The 19,225-nt window shown below is 46.2% G+C and overlaps 1 protein-coding gene across 6 annotated transcripts in view; it reads left to right on the top strand.

Moving 5' to 3' along the window:
- lef1 (lymphoid enhancer-binding factor 1) overlaps positions 1-19,225 on the top strand; it is a 42,187-nt gene that overhangs the window by 20,654 nt on the left and 2,308 nt on the right. The window contains exons 4-10 of one of the 6 annotated variants that reach the window (XM_035181209.2): positions 2,399-2,531; positions 6,729-6,819; positions 8,034-8,153; positions 8,949-9,111; positions 9,920-10,027; positions 11,730-11,769; positions 12,343-12,385. In XM_035181209.2, coding sequence (XP_035037100.1) covers positions 2,399-2,531; positions 6,729-6,819; positions 8,034-8,153; positions 8,949-9,111; positions 9,920-10,027; positions 11,730-11,769; positions 12,343-12,377 — 690 coding nt within the window. In that variant the 3' untranslated portion in view covers positions 12,378-12,385. Of the gene's footprint in view, positions 1-2,398; positions 2,532-6,728; positions 6,820-8,033; positions 8,154-8,948; positions 9,112-9,919; positions 10,028-11,720; positions 11,770-12,342; positions 12,386-19,225 lie in introns of all 6 variants that reach the window. The other 5 variants (XM_035181201.2, XM_035181192.2, XM_035181184.2 and 2 more) reach the window with 5 other exon arrangements.

The following is a 19,225-nucleotide window of genomic DNA, read 5'->3' as shown; positions in this document are numbered from 1 at the left end:
GTCTAACTTTTGTCTCCACTTGCTTTTTTTCCCCTGCCCCCTTTGCCACAAGTTGGAGAAGACTTCCAGCTAAAATGATAATCCCCCAGGTTCTTATCTCATGCTCAAAGGATAGCAAATGGGAGTGGAGAGGCGTAAAATAATATGGGTGAGAATGCTATCATTTAGCCCCTGGTGTAGGCATGTCCCAGCCGCCCCGGTCCTGGTTAGCCCTCCTTCAGGGTTAGCGGCCCTACTAATAAGCCCTCCCCTCTGTAGGATGAGGTCTGACTCTCCCCCCACACCCACAGATTATCTCATCACCTTTGACTCTTGTTAGCTGGGGTCAGAAAACCCGACCCACCTGGACCGGTGTGAAAAAAGATCCTGCATCATGGCTTAATTAGTTTTCAGGCAGGATTTGTCTCTCAACCTGAAATTGTACAATGTGGTCTGTGGTAGATGACTAATATGGAACTTGGGGGGGGGGGAAAAACAAAAAGACCATGGGAGATGAAATTCTTAGGCTGATTAGCAGCCTGATGTGGATGACGCTTCATGCGGTTGGGGACACTGAGCTCTTTTTGGAAACGCAGCACACATACTGCCCTTTGTGTTCCTGGTGAGGACATTCCCAGAAGTTGGAGAGAGGGAGGGAGGGAGGTATTAAGTTGAGAGTCGTGCCAGCCTGCGAGAGGTCCGGGAAAACGCAGACATTCCAGCCACCGGGTGTGTGTGTGTGTGTGTGTGTGTGTGTGTGTGTGTGTGTGTGTGTGTGTGTGTGTGTGTGTGTGTGTGTGTGTGTGTGTGTGTGTGTGTGTGTGTGTGTGTGTGTGTGTGTGTGTGTGTGTGTGTGTGTGTGTGTGTGTGTGTGTGTGTGTGTGTGTGTGTGTGCTGGGCGAGGAGGTGCACCAATCGCCAGTTAGCACCATAGGAATGTCACCTTGGCACACACCTCACTGGGACACCGACACGAGCGCTAATAAAGAGCGGCCTCATGATTATGTCGTCTCCTCAGAATTTAAATTTAGATGTGTATCTTCAACAACATTTACTAATCAGGTGACATTCCCATGGGAGCATCTGATTACCATTTCATGAGGCCTTTTTTCTCCCTTTGATCCAAAGCTTCTGGGTGCTGTTTGGCGTAAGACGCGTCTCACCCAGCGGTGAACCGATGTCTCTCCGATTAGCCATATATCCTGTGGAGGTGATATTTTGACTCCAGCTCAGCTCTGGGCTCAGATTGTAAATAGTAGATTTAGCATGGCTAAGCACTACCATGTGTTCGGTGCTGCTGAAGCATGTAAGCGCTGTTGGCTGGGGGTTGGGGCTGGGTTTTCTTTGGGTCCGGCTCGGCCTATTTTAGTTGTCAGGAGGCAGGGTTCGATCTGAGTCAGCCAGGGATGGGGAGGGGGGGGCTTGTGGCCGGCCCACTGTTGACGTGATTACCCCTGCATTAAGTACCACTGCAGACATCTGTCTCACTCGCGCTCTCCCTCCATAGCCAACCCCCCCTTTCTTCTCCTCCTCCTCCATCCCTCATCTTTCCTTCCCCCGGCTCTTGCTCTGTAATGAACTCCCCTTATTCACCAGCTAATGACTCCCTTTGATCTCCCGCGTAAGACCTCTGCTCTAACTCTACCCTGTGAGTCTCTTTTTCTCTCCCCTCTCTTCCTCGCTCCTATTCGCTCCAGTTCTGCTCACATCTTTCTCTCTTTAACTGTCTCAAACATGCTCCTGCACCTCTTTGACTTTTTCCCTTGTTTTTCCTCTTTGCTTGAGGGAATAGTGTTTTTTAATCCTGCTGACCTAGGCTAAACAAAGTTTTTGAGGTGCACCTATCTCATAATTCCAGAAATCTGTCTGACTGTGGCTTGCATAGTTCGAAAACTGTTCATCATATCTGCTTCACACTGTGCATGTGTATTGTTATGGGCCCAATGAGGTGCAGTGTTGAATTTGATACAGTTTGGGTCGAGTTGAGTGTCACAGAACTTTGTGTAAACAGGCGAACAGCTCTTTGTGTCTTCAGGGTTCTGCAGACTGAGTCCCACAGTCCGTCTAAACTTGCAGCGTCTTAATTACTGAGGGTCATTTTTAAAGTTTCAGAAAGAAAGCTGCAACCACTCCACAGGCCAAGCAAACAGCCCATTCCAAACAGCAGGTTGAGAACAAGCATTAAACTAGTAAACTGAAAGAATTCTTGTTTAACTTTTTCTTGACCATACTCTGAAGCTTTACTCACATATATAAGGAGACTGTTCTGCAATCAGGGCCGTACCAGTCCCCGCATCATGTGACGGGCAACGGACGGAGACATATTGCACATCGAATAATGCTGCTGCAGCTCATGCATATTGTCATCATCACTCTTTCTTATTGGTTTTTTTAAATCTCCTTGTATTTTTCTCCACAGTCCAACAAAGTCCCCGTGGTGCAGCCGTCCCATGCAGTCCACCCACTCACCCCGCTGATCACGTACAGTGACGAGCACTTCGCTCTAGGATCTCACTCTGGACATCATCATCAGGATGGCAACAACAAACAAGGTAGAGAGCAAAGCATGACACGGCAATAACAGCCTGTGCACCAACTGTGTGGCAGCTGAGTCAAAGATAAACAGACATGATTTTGCACATGACTCATTTAGAGAGCAATTAGTTTAATTCAGCTGGCTGTATGAGAACTTTGTGCATGATCTGTGTTCCCAGATATTTTGGATGTTCTTGTCGTCCTGTTATATTTTCTAAATTTGCCTCGGAGCTTCTGTAGTAAGGAAGAGAAAGACAGCTCAATACCAATTATTATACCTCTGCTTATCTGCTGATACTGTACCGAGTATCAGTCTGACATCAGAACAATTTAAGATTTGTATACCAGACTGTGTAGAACTCTGTGACTGACTGACGGAGTCCCTGACAATATGACACCAGTGATCGGCCGTTCAAGTGTTTTGTTTCCCATCGGTTGTTGCTGTTTGAAAATGATTTGGTTCAGTTATATCATCAGGGAGTGCGACTTATTTCTGTTGGCCCCTCCAGTCCTCTCTGCTACGGTGTTTGTCAAATTCTGCCTACGTCCTAAAAACGACATGCCTGTCGCGACAACGTGCGTGGCTAAAGCAAAAACTACCAGTGATACGCCGAGTTTACAGAGGCTGACAAAGCTGTGATCCGCCCGGCAGGAGAGACACTCTGAGGCAGGAGATTTTCATTACTGACCTGTGCCGTACACATCCACTGTACAGAAATAAAATGTGCCCAACTGCACATGGTACTTGGTTTTTACCTTGTCTTGTTATTCAAGACAAGGTTTGCTGTGTGACCAAAACCGTAGCTTTAGCCAGGGATATCTGAATAAACACAGCTGATTGAAAAAACATTGAATTGTATAGTGACACTGAAGAAACTGTATTTAATTAATTGTATTGCATCAGTGCATCGCCTAGATTTGTAAGTATGTTGTAGATTTTACTTTCCCTCTTTCATCATATATTGAGTGGGAACATCGGTAATGAATTGATTAACAAAACAAAGCTTTTTGTGATGCTTTACATGATGTGTGTTACTCTCTTGATGGGTTTTAATAAAAAGATTGCCTGTCTGTTATAAACTGTTAAAGTTTTACATCATCCGTAAATAAACCGGGCTAATTAGTATTGTAGGTTTGAGAATAAAATATGATTTTTTTATTCAGGTCACGCTGAATGCTGAACTTAGTCTGCACCAAACCAAACAATTACCTGATTCTTTTTACATACCTGCCCACACTCAGGATTCAATAGACACTCAAACCAAAATGTGTCACAGTGAAGTCATCTTTCCTGTCAGCTGTGAGCGTGAACTCATTTGAAGCCGCCTGTGGGATGGCGCGCTCAGCTCTGCTGCCCTCTCCCTCTGCACCCTTTGCCTCTCTGCAACAACATCAAGCTCCAGCTCTGACAGCTGCAGAGAAGCTCCGCAGCAATTTGCACGAGCTCCTCAGCCCCTGCGCAGCTGGAGACTCTGGCAGCTTCTCTTGAAAGCGAACAGACGCGAGCCCTCCATAGTTTTGTCCCGCACCTTTTCTCTTCGCGAGACTTTCTTCTCCCGTGGCTGACAGTTGAAAAGAAAGAGAGGAATGAGACAGGATGTAGGCGATGATGAAGATGATGATGATGATGAGGTTCTGAGGGACCAACTATAAATAACAAAATGAAGTGAGTACACAGCTTAGTGAGATGAAGGGAGTTAGACATACAAAGAATTTGTGCTCCACTTATGCCAGAGGAATCGTGCACCCGACACGTTATGTTGAATATTTTTCTAACGGAAGCAGGAAAGAGTTGTGTTGACACGGAACTAAGCAATAGATATACAGAGCACACACTCAACCTCAGAAAATTGTTGTCATATCGTAACACTCTCCATTTTACTTTTTTTGGTTTGCTTTTCAGTCCACAGAGATCCACTAAGTTTCTGACAAACGCAGTCGAGCGCACAGAACCCCTGGAGGTCTTTTTCTTACTATATTTGATCTTTGCACTCGCAGCCCAACAGAAATCCATGTCCAAGCGATGCACTTGCAGAATTAGCTGCAAATGATTTCCCCAGGCATATTCATGTGTGTATACCAGCAGAGCTAAGCTGAAGATGCTTAAAACGAATCCTCTCTTATTCTCTTTCTTGCTGTCCCTCCCTCCCTCTCTCTTTCTCTCTCGATATCATATCGACCAATTGATGCGCTGCCTTCCTTAGCGGCCTCAGACTTTGATCTGCTCGTTAATTATGAAAAACAATCATGGATTTCTCATTATGAGCTCTAATATGCACAGGGCTGCAACGCAGGGTGGAAGTTTGAGTATTGGGGGGGGGCCCTTTGAACATTTTACATTCAAACCTTTACATTGTGTTTTGTTTTTAAAGATGGGAACGCTGATTTGAATACAGAATATTTTACACTGAGAATCATGTCAGTGTTGCTTGTTTGGCGAGGAAATGCAAGTGTGAAGCACTGTTGGGTGTCAACGGGAACGTGTGAATAGGGGGGAGTGAGTAATTAGGCACCTTAGGGGTGTGAGTGACAAGGTTAACACGCTGGGGCTCTCTTCTCCCTTGCTGCCTCACCCCCTTGCCTCCTTCCCTTCTGCCCTCAGGAGGGCCCTGAGGAGTGTTCGCTGGTGGATTAGTGGGCAGAGGATAGTGCTATGCGCGCTATGAATCCAGCGTTGCAACATTGGCTTTGGAGATATAAGCCCCTCACTCACCCTGCCTCTCAGAGGAGGGAGGCCCCCTCAGACCACAGCTCGGAGAGACAGAAAGAAGAGGAAGAGAAAGGATAGAGGCAGGGAGAAAAGACTGGCTCCAGCAGGGATTAGAAGATGGTGCTAATCTGGAGGCATTTGCCCTCTTTTCTTTGTGCGTGTGTTTGAGCATACGTGTAGAAACACTCCACTTGTCCGTGAACAGCATTTCTCTATCTGGATCATAGAAGCACTTCCCTTTGCTCTAAAATGGGGGAAAAAAAACTAATCGGTATCGCACGAGTAGATAGAGGCGATACATTTTCGTAAATTTTTTGTCATCCTGCCGCCCCATTCTCATTAAGAGACCTCTCGACCTTGAAGCCCAGTAGGAGCAGGCGAGTCGGAGATGGAGGAGCTTAGTCCTGGAGATCCACTGACAGTTAGTCCAAGTCAATCCCGTGTCTACAGGGAGCGCTGCAGCCTCCGCCACAAAGAGGGCAGCTTCAATTAACCAGCTTAAATACACTAAACCACACTGGAAGGAATCTGGCTAAGCGGAGAAAATATCATCCTTTCTTACCGGGTGATAATGTGAGGTCAGGAGGCACGTTCAATTCCCAACATGTGCAATGTCCTTGATTCGGAGTAGAAGATTGGAATGAGTAATAAAAATGGATTTTGAACAACATTGTTTTTTGATCAAGATTTAAAGATATAATATGTCACAATCCTTCATTAAAATGTCTAAAAACAATTTGACCTATGTTATATATTTTGTTGACCCTTGGACTTACACTATCCAAAATGTTTCCAACAATGTTTGAACCCAAAGATATCCACAAATGTATTTTGTTCGCCTTTAAAGTGCATCATATCTGCTTGACCCGTGGCTTTTCCCATGTCTGCTATAACTTCTGGGTCAATTGATGTATGACGAAGGAAAAACAAACCACTGGCCCGTTAGCTGCTTTTTCCTTCATCTGTTTGAAATGGATCCAGATTATTCAGTAACGGTTGCTACACGTCCTCTTGCTGAAGCTCACATGGGAACCAACCAACTCAAGATTATGGGACAGGAAATGTTGGTGAACACAGAAACTCCCATGATCCTGCACTATTTCACAATGTCATCAAGCCAGGTCTTTTGTAATTGTTTTGATAATGACACCCCTAGAGGCCGAAGTTGCATATTATACATTTAAGGTTGGAATACAGTCTATTTGAGTTTCCTCAGTTGTGACCTTAACAGCTCTAAAAAAGGCTGGTGAATAAACCAAGTTCTATTTTTGTCAAGAATGAATGTTCAGAATCATTAATCAGTCCAACCTCAGCATATCTACCAGTACAGATGTCGTAGCAGTGATTTGAGGAATGCGAACATGCAGTATATATTTTTTTGTAACCGTTTTTTGCTCTTTAAAAAGGAAATGACAAAATTAATTAAAAAAAGTATTGAAGAAAATGTCTGACCAAAGAGTATTGGTCTAATATCTAACTCCTCTGCACCATCGTTGTGTTGCAGGAATGCAAAGGCATCACCCGGGCCCGGACATGACCAACTTCTACTCCCTATCACCTGGAGGAGTGGGACAGATCACGCCACCACTGGGATGGTGAGTCGCAGACGGACGAGGCAAAAACACGTGCAGTCAATTCGTGTAAACAGGGATCAATTACTACCCTGTCTTCCCACATCAGATGCAAACTGACACGGTGCTGGCTTTTATTCGCTGAATGTAGGCAAGCTGGCCTTCAGCAGCAGCCGCTGCCTTCACAGGGAGGTCTGCCTCTGGCTGTTCCTGCTGCGCTGCTGCGGCTTCAGCCACACCAGCTCCTCTTTTTCCCCTAGCACACATGTCAAACACATCACCGCATACGTGCCCCTGCATAACCATATGGCTGCTTAACCCCCATCAAAGGTTTTTGGAAGCACTTTTCTCTCTGAGCCTCACTTCATGTTTGAGAAGTGCTTTTTTTAGTGTCTTTTACCTCCATTTCCTGTACTTTTTTTGCCCAACATCTCTTGCCTTCTTTCTTTCTTCTTCCTTGCTATCTTTTTCTCCGTCAGTGTGATGTTTGCAGAGACAGGGCTCCAGGCACACACTGAGTGATGCCAGATGTAAGGTGCGGGATCAGGCGACTGTTGAAGCCCAGGCGTTCTCCCCCTCCTTAGACCTCTTTAGATCTGAATAACTATAATATATGAGCCCATTTTTGATTTAGGAACTTTTCCCTAACCAGGAACTTGTTCTTAGGTACTTACCCACTTTTCCTGAAGGAATAACTTTCCTGTAATTCAGAGGAAAGATATGATAAATTAACTTACATTTGTGTAGAAGTGTTTAGTGGTTTCTTGTTTCCTGCCACAACCCTCTAGATTCATATTGCAAGTTGAGAATTACTGCTATGTTCGGTCAACATTTAGAATTTTACTGTGTTGTTTTTGGAAATGTTCATTTACCCCAGCATGAAATGATCATATTGACTGCTGTCATTAAGCCAGACCTCCTCCCTGGGACATTAAAGCTTTACTCTGCTTCTCTACTGTAATAGTGCAAGAAATAGGTTGATGAAATCAGTCATTAAAAAAGTAGAACTGCACGTACAAGAAGTTAGTGACCCTGCTGTCATTCTTTCTAAATATTAAGCATTGAAAATCTAACCTCAACAAGACGAGCATGTGGACGTATTTCCTTCCTTTTTTCTTACTGTCATTTCAGACCTTTTTTTTCTCACTTAAGTGACCTTTACGAGACCCTGTCCTTACCACTGACCTTCTCCTTGCTGTCTGGCTAATTAAAGTGCATGTTGTCCACTGTTATTGCAGGTTCTCACACCACATGGTGCCTGGCCCCCCAGGCCCTCACGCCACAGGGATCCCCCACCCGGCCATCGTCAACCCGCAGGTCAAACACGAGCCACCGCATGAAACAGACATCATGCACATGTGAGTCTCGCAAACGCAGAATGGCATTTTATCAAACACTTCCATACTTTCTTTGGTTTTTAATAGCTTTGAAGGTCTCTACTTCCTCCCCTCACCCCCTCTATCAGCATTTTTCTGAGACGACATACTTCCAGGTATTTGAGCACTCTGCCACTACAGCGGGCCATCGCTGAACAAACCCTCTGTCAGAGCCGTGTTCTCATTGCCTTGATGTGAGCAGATAAGCAGCGAGGGCCCGTGCTCCACTGATAACAGGCCTGTGCTTCATTTGGCCTCAGGGATCACAACACACTTAGCCAGCCACAGATACAGGTCCCAGATTAGTGCTTGGATGAACTGAATTCACATCCCCAGTGTGTGCAGTGGGAAATCTGATATTTACATTATTCATGGCCATCCTCATACCAAAACTGTCGAATCAGAAAGGTTGTTAGAAAGTAAGTCAGGAGAGGGAGTGGAATCTTTCAGCTTGTGAGTTTGAGCATTTGGTTTTAAGTGATTAACAATGTGCTATAGACAAAAAGGGTTTGGTTGCCATTACTGGTGAAGTAATCTCTCCGCATGACGGCCTGCAACTGCACAACTGCACATGATTAAAGAGGCAGGGGCCCATCGCGTGGCAACCCCTCGCACGCTGCCTCACCATTGGCTGAGAGCAACCAGACGGTTGCTGTTTTTGGTGCCATTGCGGCACCACGATTTCCTTCTCTTATGTCTCTCAATTTCTAACTTTTCTGTCTCTACCTGTTTTCTTTAACTCCATCTGTGGTGTTATTGTTTTGTTTTTAATTGCAGGAAACCCCAGCATGAGCAGAGAAAGGAGCAGGAGCCCAAAAGACCGCACATCAAGAAGCCACTAAACGCCTTCATGCTCTACATGAAAGAGATGCGTGCGAATGTGGTCGCCGAGTGCACGCTGAAGGAGAGCGCAGCCATCAACCAGATCCTGGGACGAAGGGTAGGTCACATTGTCGCTGTACTTGGTCTCATTCTCCCTTTTGCTCTAATTTATCTTTGTTGATTGGGTGAAATCACCGAGAGATGAAGGTTCAAGCCACGGCCCTTAAGAGGCGGTACGGGCCGACTTTCCAGGCCCAATTAGTTCAAAAAGCACAAAGGTTCCTCTCTCTATTAACATACAGTCTTTTATGAACCAGTCATGATTATTGTCATAATGATTGCCCCAGCCAATTATTTCCCTCTCAGAAGCACAGATACAAACTGCCTATCTAACTGACATTTAATCAAATTGGCTTTAATAAAATATGCCTGGATAATGGCACGGTTGGAAATGACAAAATTTGTTCCTTTTGAGGATTGGGAAAAGAGTGGAACCACAGAGCCATGTTAAAAGCCTTAACGAATAGGCCCAGCGGTTGAGGCAGCCAGCCACAGCAAAGCCTAGTTTGTGGCCTGCATAGGGTAATTGCTCGCTGACATAGTTTGAATAAAAAGCGCTGCTAAATTGGAACCAGTGTTTTGATATGAAATCAAAGTTTTTCCCCCCTTCTCTTCTCTCCCACTCCGACTCTTTTGCATGTTAATCTCTTCATCATGTTCCCCCTTCTTCTTCGTCTCTCTTTTATCCCCCGTTTTTTTTTTTTTTCTACAACAAACGTTTGGAAGTTGAAACGGCTTCTTTTTTTTCTTTTTTTTTTTTTTTAGCAAAACACCAGCACACTTCTCTATGCAGGGAAACATGCAAGTGCATGCCAGTAATTGACTGTATGCTATTTTTTCCCCTAATCTCCTTTGTACTGAAACAGTGGCATGCTTTATCTCGGGAAGAGCAAGCTAAGTATTATGAGCTAGCCCGCAAGGAACGGCAGCTCCACATGCAGCTCTACCCAGGCTGGTCCGCTCGAGACAATTATGTAAGTATCAACAGAACAGATTGGCAAAGGTGCGCCTGCGAGTGTGTATGTTGGTCTTTTTGTTGTTTGTTTGTGTCCGTGTCGCATGACGTGTTCTTTAGATGTCACACAATAGTCACACAAACACGCTAATTCACACTAGTCGGCTCCGTGCTAATAGGGTCCATTTGTGGACCCTTTGTCTCAGCCTGATTTGTAATTCATAACACTGTGACTCACTGCTACATTACCATCCACACTTAAATGGATTGTAGTATCACGGACATTATTATTGCCACACTGGGTGAAAATTGCCTGGTAATGGTTATGCTAGGCTTTGATGTTCTATATCAGTGTGGATGTAAAAGGCAACTGTTAGCCTGAGTTGCGGAGGCTGGATGGTGCATACATCATTCAGCAGCAGCAACCTTTGCTCCTCTAGCTGCCTGTTTTGTTTGTGAATGTGGGAGGTTCAGCTTGATTTAGGATGCAGTCTGTTTTTGGTGTGTGTGTGTGTGTGTGTGTGTGTGTGTGCGTGCGTTTGTGCATGTGTTTGGAAGTTGTCGCAGTCTGTCCCTGAGTACATGTGGCGTGTATGAATTTGTGAGAGAGCACCAGCCTTTATTAAAAGTGTGGCTCCGGCACTCACATTCACTCCACCACCAAAGTGCTTTGTGGTGTTTATCTGCCTCCCCTCGGACACCGACAGCATCCCTCCTCCTTCTGCCTCCACTGCTCCGCGGCAAAAATGCCTCGCTGAGCTGGGGGAACGTCTTCACACCTCTGCTACCCGACGTCAGCCAGTGACAGCTAGTGCAAACGTATTTTATGTGTAGGGGAGAAAAAGTAGAGGGATGACTTTCTTCTTACTGTAAAAGTAAAAGCAAATGATTTTTAACTCAAAAGAATTTGCATCCCTGTGAGCGCTGTTCTGTGACCCCTCCCACAAATAAAATCCTCAGGCAGCACATCATGCCTGGAAACACCCAAAATAGGTAAGGCACAGGCATTGAGAGCATGTAGCATTCATAGTTTTTTTTTTTCCCAGTGTACCCCCTCTCTCATCCTTTCTCTCACCCACTCTCACTTAGTCGCTCCTCTCCCCTGTCTGCCGCAGCAGTAGAAGGCAGATTAGCTCATGAATAAGTGGATTAGCAGACTTTGCAGCAGGAAACCAAAGTGCTGCTCATATTTGACTAGAACGACTCTACGCTGCTATCTATACCTATAGTCTCCCCCCTGGGGATTTAGCATAAGCTATAAATCCCCACACACTCCCACCACCTCGCTGGGAAAAGAGTGGCACTCTTCAGTCATTGAGCTCGACTAGCCTAATTATGGCGAGCGTTTTTAATTGCACTTCAAAAAGGGGTAGTGGAAATCTGACACGGGCTGGTCACAACAGTAGAGCAAGGTGTCGCTTTGTGATTAGGACGTAACTCAAATAAAGGCCCTGAAATAGTAGAAAGGAAGTCACTTATTTAAAAAAAGTAGTTGAGAGCAGGTGGAGAACACTTGCTTTGAATCAGACCCTTGCCTGGTTCCGTCCCTCTCAGCGGGGCAGTTTTGCGGCGGAGTCCGGAGTCCGAGGGATGCTGGTTGGATGCCCAGCAGGGGATGAGTGAACATGGCAGTCAGCAGCAGGATATCAGAGTGGTCTAGTGAGCGTGAGTGCTGGAGCCACACTTTATGTGTTCCTCTGTATATTTTTTAGGGAAAGAAGAAGAAGCGGAAGAGGGAGAAGATGCAGGAAACGACCACAGGTAAGCAACAGTCCCTCCAGTGCCTTCTTCTTCTTTATTCTTTTGTCTGTTGCATCTTGAGGTCGTGAGTTTCACCATCTTCCCATAGAATACATGTCGTCATGATGTAAAAAGGATAAAACTAATCTCCCAATAGACGTAGAGATTTACACTAACCACACTAACGTCACCTGCTGTCCTTATTCTGGCTTCGGTCTTGATTCCGTGCAGGCAGTTTACTCACTCATTCACATCCCCTCCATTCGTCTGTCCCTTGCCTCTCTCTCATCCCTATCTTAACACATGACACCTGCTTTGGGATTAGTCTGTCCATTCTATACGACGACTTACCAATTCTGGGCTTTGCATTCCTTGTTTGCTTGCTACACTACAGTCTGTCTTTCTGCTGACCTTGTCTAGCTGCGCTCCTGAGCTTCCTCTCAGCACTGCAAGTTTAATCCATTGAGAATTACGTCTTAAGTAAAATGTCAATTTCCTTTTGTTATTTTAGTCTGTAATGGATGGTAAAGATCAATGCCGTCCAGAAACTCCCCCCCAAAAAAAACTTTTTAAAAAAGATGCAATTTTCTGCAGGTACAGGCCAGAGAATGAAAACGGCGTACATCTGAGAAAAATGGTAAGACACCCCCACTCTATCCCCTTCCTGTCTGGTCCAGTTCTATGTCGAGTCCTTTTTTAAACTGCCAAACACTGATTTGAGAGTATGTACTCACAGACTAATCCTAAAAAGGTCCACCCTAACCTCGCCATAGTCATTGTGTCAGTGGTGTTACGGCCTGAAGAGGGATTGTTTGCACAAAGGCCTGAGCACAATAGGCATTGGATTTTCTGCGCGCGTGTGTATGTAAACGTGCATGTGTGTGTATGTTAAACTGGTCAATTCAATGTATTTTGTGTTCAGTGCTGGTTGGATGACGGTCAAGGACGTCGTGTCAGCGGTTTATTTTTTCTTCCATCGTGTGTCAGAAAAACAAATAAAAAATGTGGGTTTTAAAAAATGTTGCTTTAAATATCAGCTCATCCACTCTTGTGTTTTCTAAATAATACATCTGAAAACACTTTTGCGAGCCCAGAACGTTTTTCTTTTTTTTTTTACTGCTGGTGAAGGCTAAGACGTCAGCTCGGCTCCATATGGACTACATGTGTTGTCTCTCTCTCTGCATCTTTGTTGAGCGGAGCAGGACTCAGCAGCTCGTTTGGCAGGAACTTAATGAGATGCTATACCTTAACAAGATTTCATGGTATCTGGGGTCTCAGCGTGTCTGTAATGCTTCCATAACAAAGGCACTCCTGTAGCGTTTTTTTTAAACATGTGAAAGATATGTTGAGATGTATTGATTCATGTGACATGTCAACCCCTCTCCAAACTGTCACCTGTCCCTCTTTTGTTAAAAGGATTAACTTTTTCCCGATGCGTGGGGAAGGCAAGTCTCCTCTCCCTCTTTCAATCTTCCTCTCTCTCTCTCTATGGATCTGTTTGCCTTCCATCTATCTCCTTCCCTCTCCCCCTCCCAGTGAGTCGGGTAGCATCCTGTTATTCCGCTCCCTTTCGGCAGCAGGAGAAGCCAGGCAGATGTGACAAATCTGGTCTTAAGTCGAAATCACCCCAACCAGACAAAGGTTTTCCACTTGATCGATTCCTGACCCAGTGGCTCTCTCTGAACTCAAAATTGGTCGGGCGGCTTTTCTTTTCTCCGTTTTTTTTTTCCGCCAATGCCGCTTTTCAAAGCGCAGAAGCGGAGGCAGCGAATGCAAGCGCTAAAAAGCACTTTATCTCTGATCCAATAATTAGCAGCGCCTAGCCGCAGCGGGATGGACACCCTTGCTGATTCTCAGTGACAGCCTTAAACTAATATGCATAATACCAAGGATACTGCCACAACTCCCCAAGCCCTCAATTTATGCAGATCCCAAAGAGCTGGATTGAGGTTAGCTCGGTGTAGACGCCAAAAAACATCTTTAAATGAACTCGTTTGTCTATTTCTTTTCATCTGCCCCAGCCTCTACCCCATCTGTCTCTGCCCCTGTATGAAAAATCTGGACGGACATTTGTTCGTGACTTAATTCTTCAGACACATTCTCGACACGTTTTGCTCCATTAGATTTTATTTTTAGCATCTGCACCCTCGTAATGAAGAACATCCAGCATTACAATTGCTCCATTCTTGGTAGATTTTATGAAGGGAAAAATTGACTTGAAACGTTTTTATATTAACATGCTTTATGGCCATTGCTGAGTCTTTCTGCCTGTGAGGCAAACTGGGAGTTGAGTCGTCGGGCTGTGTTTAATGGTCTGACATTGCTTCTCTTTGTTATCTTTAGCATGTCAAACACTGGGCCCGCCACACAGCTGGCTCTCACCACAGTGGAAGAGCACTCTGAGAAGTCATTACTCTGACATTGTGAAATTAGGATTTCCGTCTCTTAGCCTCTGCCCCTGTTTTTACTTCACACCGACTTAAAGAGCGCACTGAAACTCCTCCTTTCCCTCACTTTTTTCTTTATTTGTTTTCTCCCCTCTCTTGCTTCCTCTCGCCCTGTCAGCCTTTTGTCTGACTCAGCCCCTCTGATTCACAGCCCTAAAGATGGTTATCTGGACGAGATACATACGTGCCCTCCAGGCTTTTTCGTCCGTCTCGGCTGCTGCACATTTTTTTCACAGGGGGGAGACACTCCTAACAAAGGTGGCTTTTTGATTTGGCTGGTGGGAACTGTGGAGTTGCACACACTTGCAAAATGCCATAAAACTGCATGAGTCATCTCGCTCCGGCTCTTATGAAGGTGCTCCTTTGTCGAGATGCAAAACGAACGTCTTTACTTGTCAATTATTCTTTGTCGGTGCATCAAGGCCCGTTTCTAGCCACATGGTCCTGGTGCAGAAACATGAAAAGAAAAAGTGTAGCAGGAGATTTGGTGGTGACTCTGTCTTCCTCCTCCTCCTCCTCCTCCTCCTCCTCTTCTGTCGTGGCCCGGCTCTGCTCCCTCTGATGTGTGCAGCCAGAAGTCAGCTGTCAAAAGACTTTTGATGAGCAAAGAGGAAGGAGAGAAGAGAGGAGAGGAGAGGGGAGGGAGTGAGTGAGTGAGTGTGTTAGGGGAAAGGGAGAGCGAAAAAAAACGGGCCAGAAGAAAATCCCTCATTCTGGAGAGTTCTGTTCTGTGAGTTTGCCCAATCTCACTCAACTGCCACTCATCCTTCAGTCTCCATCCCTTATTTATTTCCCGCTTCTCTATATTTGTTGCCTCTCATCGTCTCTCTCTCTCTATCTGTGTGTGTCTCTCCACCAGACCCTCATCACTCTCTGCACATTTCACACACACCCGAGCAGCCACACACACGCTCCAGCCGCAATTAGGCAAGATCCAGTGTCCGCCTCTATTTCCCGAGTCGTTTCAATTTGGCACTGAGCCTCTAGGCTGCCGCGGCACAGCCCAGTGGCTCCACACCCTCCCTTATTAGTGACCTGGGATAATTGAGGAAGGAATCCGGATCGCAAAAAAGAAGACGGACTCTGGGTCTGGCTCCGAGTTGTTTTTAAAATTGTACTTCTTCACAGAAAAAAGTAGTAGTCACGGGTGGGAAGCGGAGCGAGAAGAGAGATATTTGGGCTTAAATCAGAGCAACGCCCTGGCTAATGTTGCTGTGGGGAGGATATAGAATTGGAAAAGGTTAACCCCCGCCGTCCCCCCTCCCCCCCCTCCCCCCTGACCTCCACAAAGCAGACTCTGTGGAGGAAACTAACCCCTCAGCACTCGGTACATGGACTTCCAGAGGGTGGCAGTATGTCAAACGCGGTGCGATGCAAAAGACTGTGGTTTTTAGCTCAGAAGTACAAATCTTGGACTCCGACAAGGTTGTCTCATACTGGTCTGGGCAGCCCACTCGAGAGGGAGAGAAAACCATTAAGATGAGGATATAACCCTCTTAAAGTTCTGTGTTTACATGCAGCTAAAGTGCTGCCATTGTTTAGACTGGGGCTTGAAATTTGTTTTGATTGAGTCACGGGCCCATTGTGTTGTGGTTTGGTCAGCTGCAGGAACAGTATGAGGGTCCAGTCTCTCAGCTTTTCTTTTTTGTTTTTGTTTTTTGTAATGTCTTCTTCACTTCCTCCCTTTCTCTCTCTGTGTCTACCACCCCCCCAACCCTCATTCCAAACCCCCCTATTTTTTTCTTCTTGTTTTGGGAAGAGGCGGAGATATGTGGCCTTGTAAAAACGCTCGTGAGATGCTTATCTGTGAACGAAAGGCCCCCAGGTAACACTGGGGCACAGACAGGAAGAGAACAGCGAGGTCTGAGGGAAGCGGTGTTTATTTTTATTTTACTCCACTCGGCCTGGTAATTGTCAGAGGAGGCAAAAACCCTCGGCCCCTTCTCATTTTCATCCCTCACTCATTTTCTGCCACTTTACTCCTCTCCGTCACCGCTCCTCCTCTTCCCTGCTCCTCTCCTCTGTCCTGGTGGTGAATACGAGCGGCGGTGGCGGCCTTTGAAGCGAGACCACAGCAGAGGGAGCCGTCATTGTGTAGGCCCTTTGAATGTGCTCTAACCTCCCCCTAGACACCCCCCCCTCAGCCTGCAGCGGCTCAGACTGAGCGGTGCGGGGGCACACGGCCAGACTTCAGCTGCCCGGGCCCCCCAGCGATGCCGCCTCAGATGTGGGCAATGCCTCCCCCATCCTCCCACACCCTCCTGTGCTCCCCTCGTCTCACCCACACATGCCTGAGGTTTGGGGTTTTTGGTGTCTCCCCTCCTCCCCTTTCCCCCCCTTTGACCACAGCCAGTCCCCACCCTTCCTTACGCTCAAATATTTAAGTCTTTTCCTCCTCTTTTCTTTCTCTTCCCCCCTGTTTAAGCCCCTCCTGACTGACTTGTTAGTTTCTGATATCCCCCCGTTTGATTGGAGGTTAAAAAATAAATGCTTTTTTCTAAAAGCGGCAATTTCTTTTTAAGTTGAATGTCTAAGAAAAGTGCTGACAGGGCAGAGAATTCAGTTTAAGACGTCGCCTTCTCTTCCAGGTGCTTTTTTTTTATTACCCTGCCTCTTTATTTATTTCCCCCTGGTGTGTTTAAGAGAAGCTCTGCTACAACTTCGTAGAGGAGGCTGCTTTGAGAAGGTGTCACCAGAGCGAACTGTGCAGTCCAGGCAGAGGTCAACGCCAGGACTTGTCACCACAGCACATCTGTTGGTGTGACCTCAGAGGACGATGTAACAGAGAGAAAGAATTGACGCTCAGGTTTCAGCATTGGTCCCCATTAGATTTGGTTGATCACCTCCGTCCATTTTTTGTTTGTGACCAAAATTACGCATTTCCATGAAAGGATGCGGTAAGAACCCATAAAGGTTTCTTGACATTTTCAACAATTTCCCATAAAACAATTCATGGATCTTGATGAAAAAATCAGGCATATTTATGGGACTGATATCTGAGTGTGTGCAGCTTGATTACATTTATATAAGGAGACTATTGGGCCTTGGAGATATGCGCTTTACTGAGTGCCATTATAGTTGGTTCTGTTTTTTTTATTTACAAGCAAAAACCTCAAACATTCACTGGTTTCAGCCCCTTTTGGTTTTGAACATGTTTTCAGATGTTGATCAAACAAACAAAGCTCTTTGTTACTCCCGACTTTTTTTTGTCGTTCGCCGTTTTCCATTTTTATTGACAATCTTTGGACAAAACAATTGAACAGTTAATCAAACAGTTGACGTTTATATGAATGATGAAAATAATCAGCGTCCTGTGAGGGAGGAACTGTTGACAGCTATTGGTGCGTGAGCAGCGACGTTATTAATACGTCACTTCTTAACTATGTTAGCGTAGATGTTACTCTAGCATCAGCATTTCTTCACAAACAAGAGCAATTAATGACACTGGATGCTTTTCATTCTTCTCTTAATTGGTGTCCTTAGCCACCATGATTGACATTTTAATCCAACCACCTGCCAAATTTATTTTAAAAGCGCGTGCTGATTCCAATCTGAAATGTTCTGGTGTAACAAACCATCTCCCACATCAGGTTCATGAAAATAAGAAATCACAAATCGTCCTTCACTTGGATTCCTCTCCATCTCCCCTCAGTCTTTCCCTCTCTCCTCTGCCATGGTAAAGTCTGCTCCTCAGCCTGCGCTGGAGACACCTCTCTCCACTTGGCTTATTTTTAGAGTAATTTGTCAGCAGTGTTTTCCCTTTTAATGGCACAGAAAGAAACCCCAGAGCTCTGTGTAGGGAGCGAGGGAAGGAGCTGCGGAGGTGGGTGGGTTGGTGGGTTTGGAGGTTAAGGGGCTATAAGGCAGGCGGGCCCCAGCTGCGGGCTCTTTGATTCGGCCGGGGAGGTGAAAGCGGCGATTGAGACGCGAGGCTGTGCCAGTTATCTTAACCTCCCACACTTCAAAAGCTGGGCGAGAGCTTGTCCGACTGCTTCCCCTTTCCCTCCCTCCCTCCGTCCCGTAGAGGGAAAGGAATTGGGGGAGAGAGACGGGGGGAGACTAAACCTTTGCTAGCTGTCTGAACAGAGGAGCGTTTCATTTCCTGCAACAAAAAAAACCTCAAAAAATCCAGCCGGCATTCCTGAGCACTAATGTAGAGAGAGGAGGAGGAGGAGGAGATGGAGGGAGGTGAGGTGAGGGGAGAGGAGAGGAGAGGAGAGGAGGGGTCAAGTTGCTCCTGAATCCCAGTGTTTGTGTCGACTGGACCTTGTGAAGCGCTGGCCTGCTGCCCCCTACAACCAACCACCACGCAAGCACACATCCCTGCTGTTACCACCAGCCTTTTTTTAAAAGACACACACACACACACACACACACACACACACACACACACACACACACACACACACTTCTCGCCCGCAGCCCTTCAGGCCTCTTCCCCGGGCAGGAAGGCCAGTGCTTTTCATGTCTGTGGTAGGGGGAGGAAAAATGCTCCCCAGGAAACAGGGTGCAGCACCGGGCGTGCGGGCCGGCTTTGAGATCCTGGGATGAAAAGAGGGAGGGCGGCGGAGGTAAATAAAAGCGACAGGGGCTCTCTCTCTTTCTCTCGGAGCACTGTGTTCCTTTCAGTTTCTGCTCTGTGCGGCTCGGGGTCAGCTCTCCTTGGGAAAGGTGGCCTCTGTCTGTTCCCTTTTATCCACATGTGGTAAAGCAGTCTGCAGGATGGTGCGTGCGTGTGCGTGTGTGTGTGAGCTAAGAATTTGGAGTGTTAAGATGCAGCGAGCAGCAGGGCTCAGCTGACTTCTCTCCTACAATAACACACTCTTGGCTTTGCCACAAGGGAGAGGCAAACTAATACCGTTTTTTTCTTTCCTCGTCTTCACAAAACATCCATCTTTTTAGTCGCAAGAGGCAGCCATCCACCTCTGTCTCTGCCTCTCCACTTTGATCACAGATTCTATTTGATGCCGCTCTGGTCTAAAATATCTCTCCCTGGCTTGTCAATAACTTAAGCTGACTGTGTTTGGTTA

This window comes from Hippoglossus stenolepis, chromosome 2, assembly GCF_022539355.2.
Source record: "Hippoglossus stenolepis isolate QCI-W04-F060 chromosome 2, HSTE1.2, whole genome shotgun sequence".
NCBI classification, from domain to species: domain Eukaryota; kingdom Metazoa; phylum Chordata; class Actinopteri; order Pleuronectiformes; family Pleuronectidae; genus Hippoglossus; species Hippoglossus stenolepis.
This window is presented reverse-complemented; position numbering and strand designations above follow the sequence as displayed.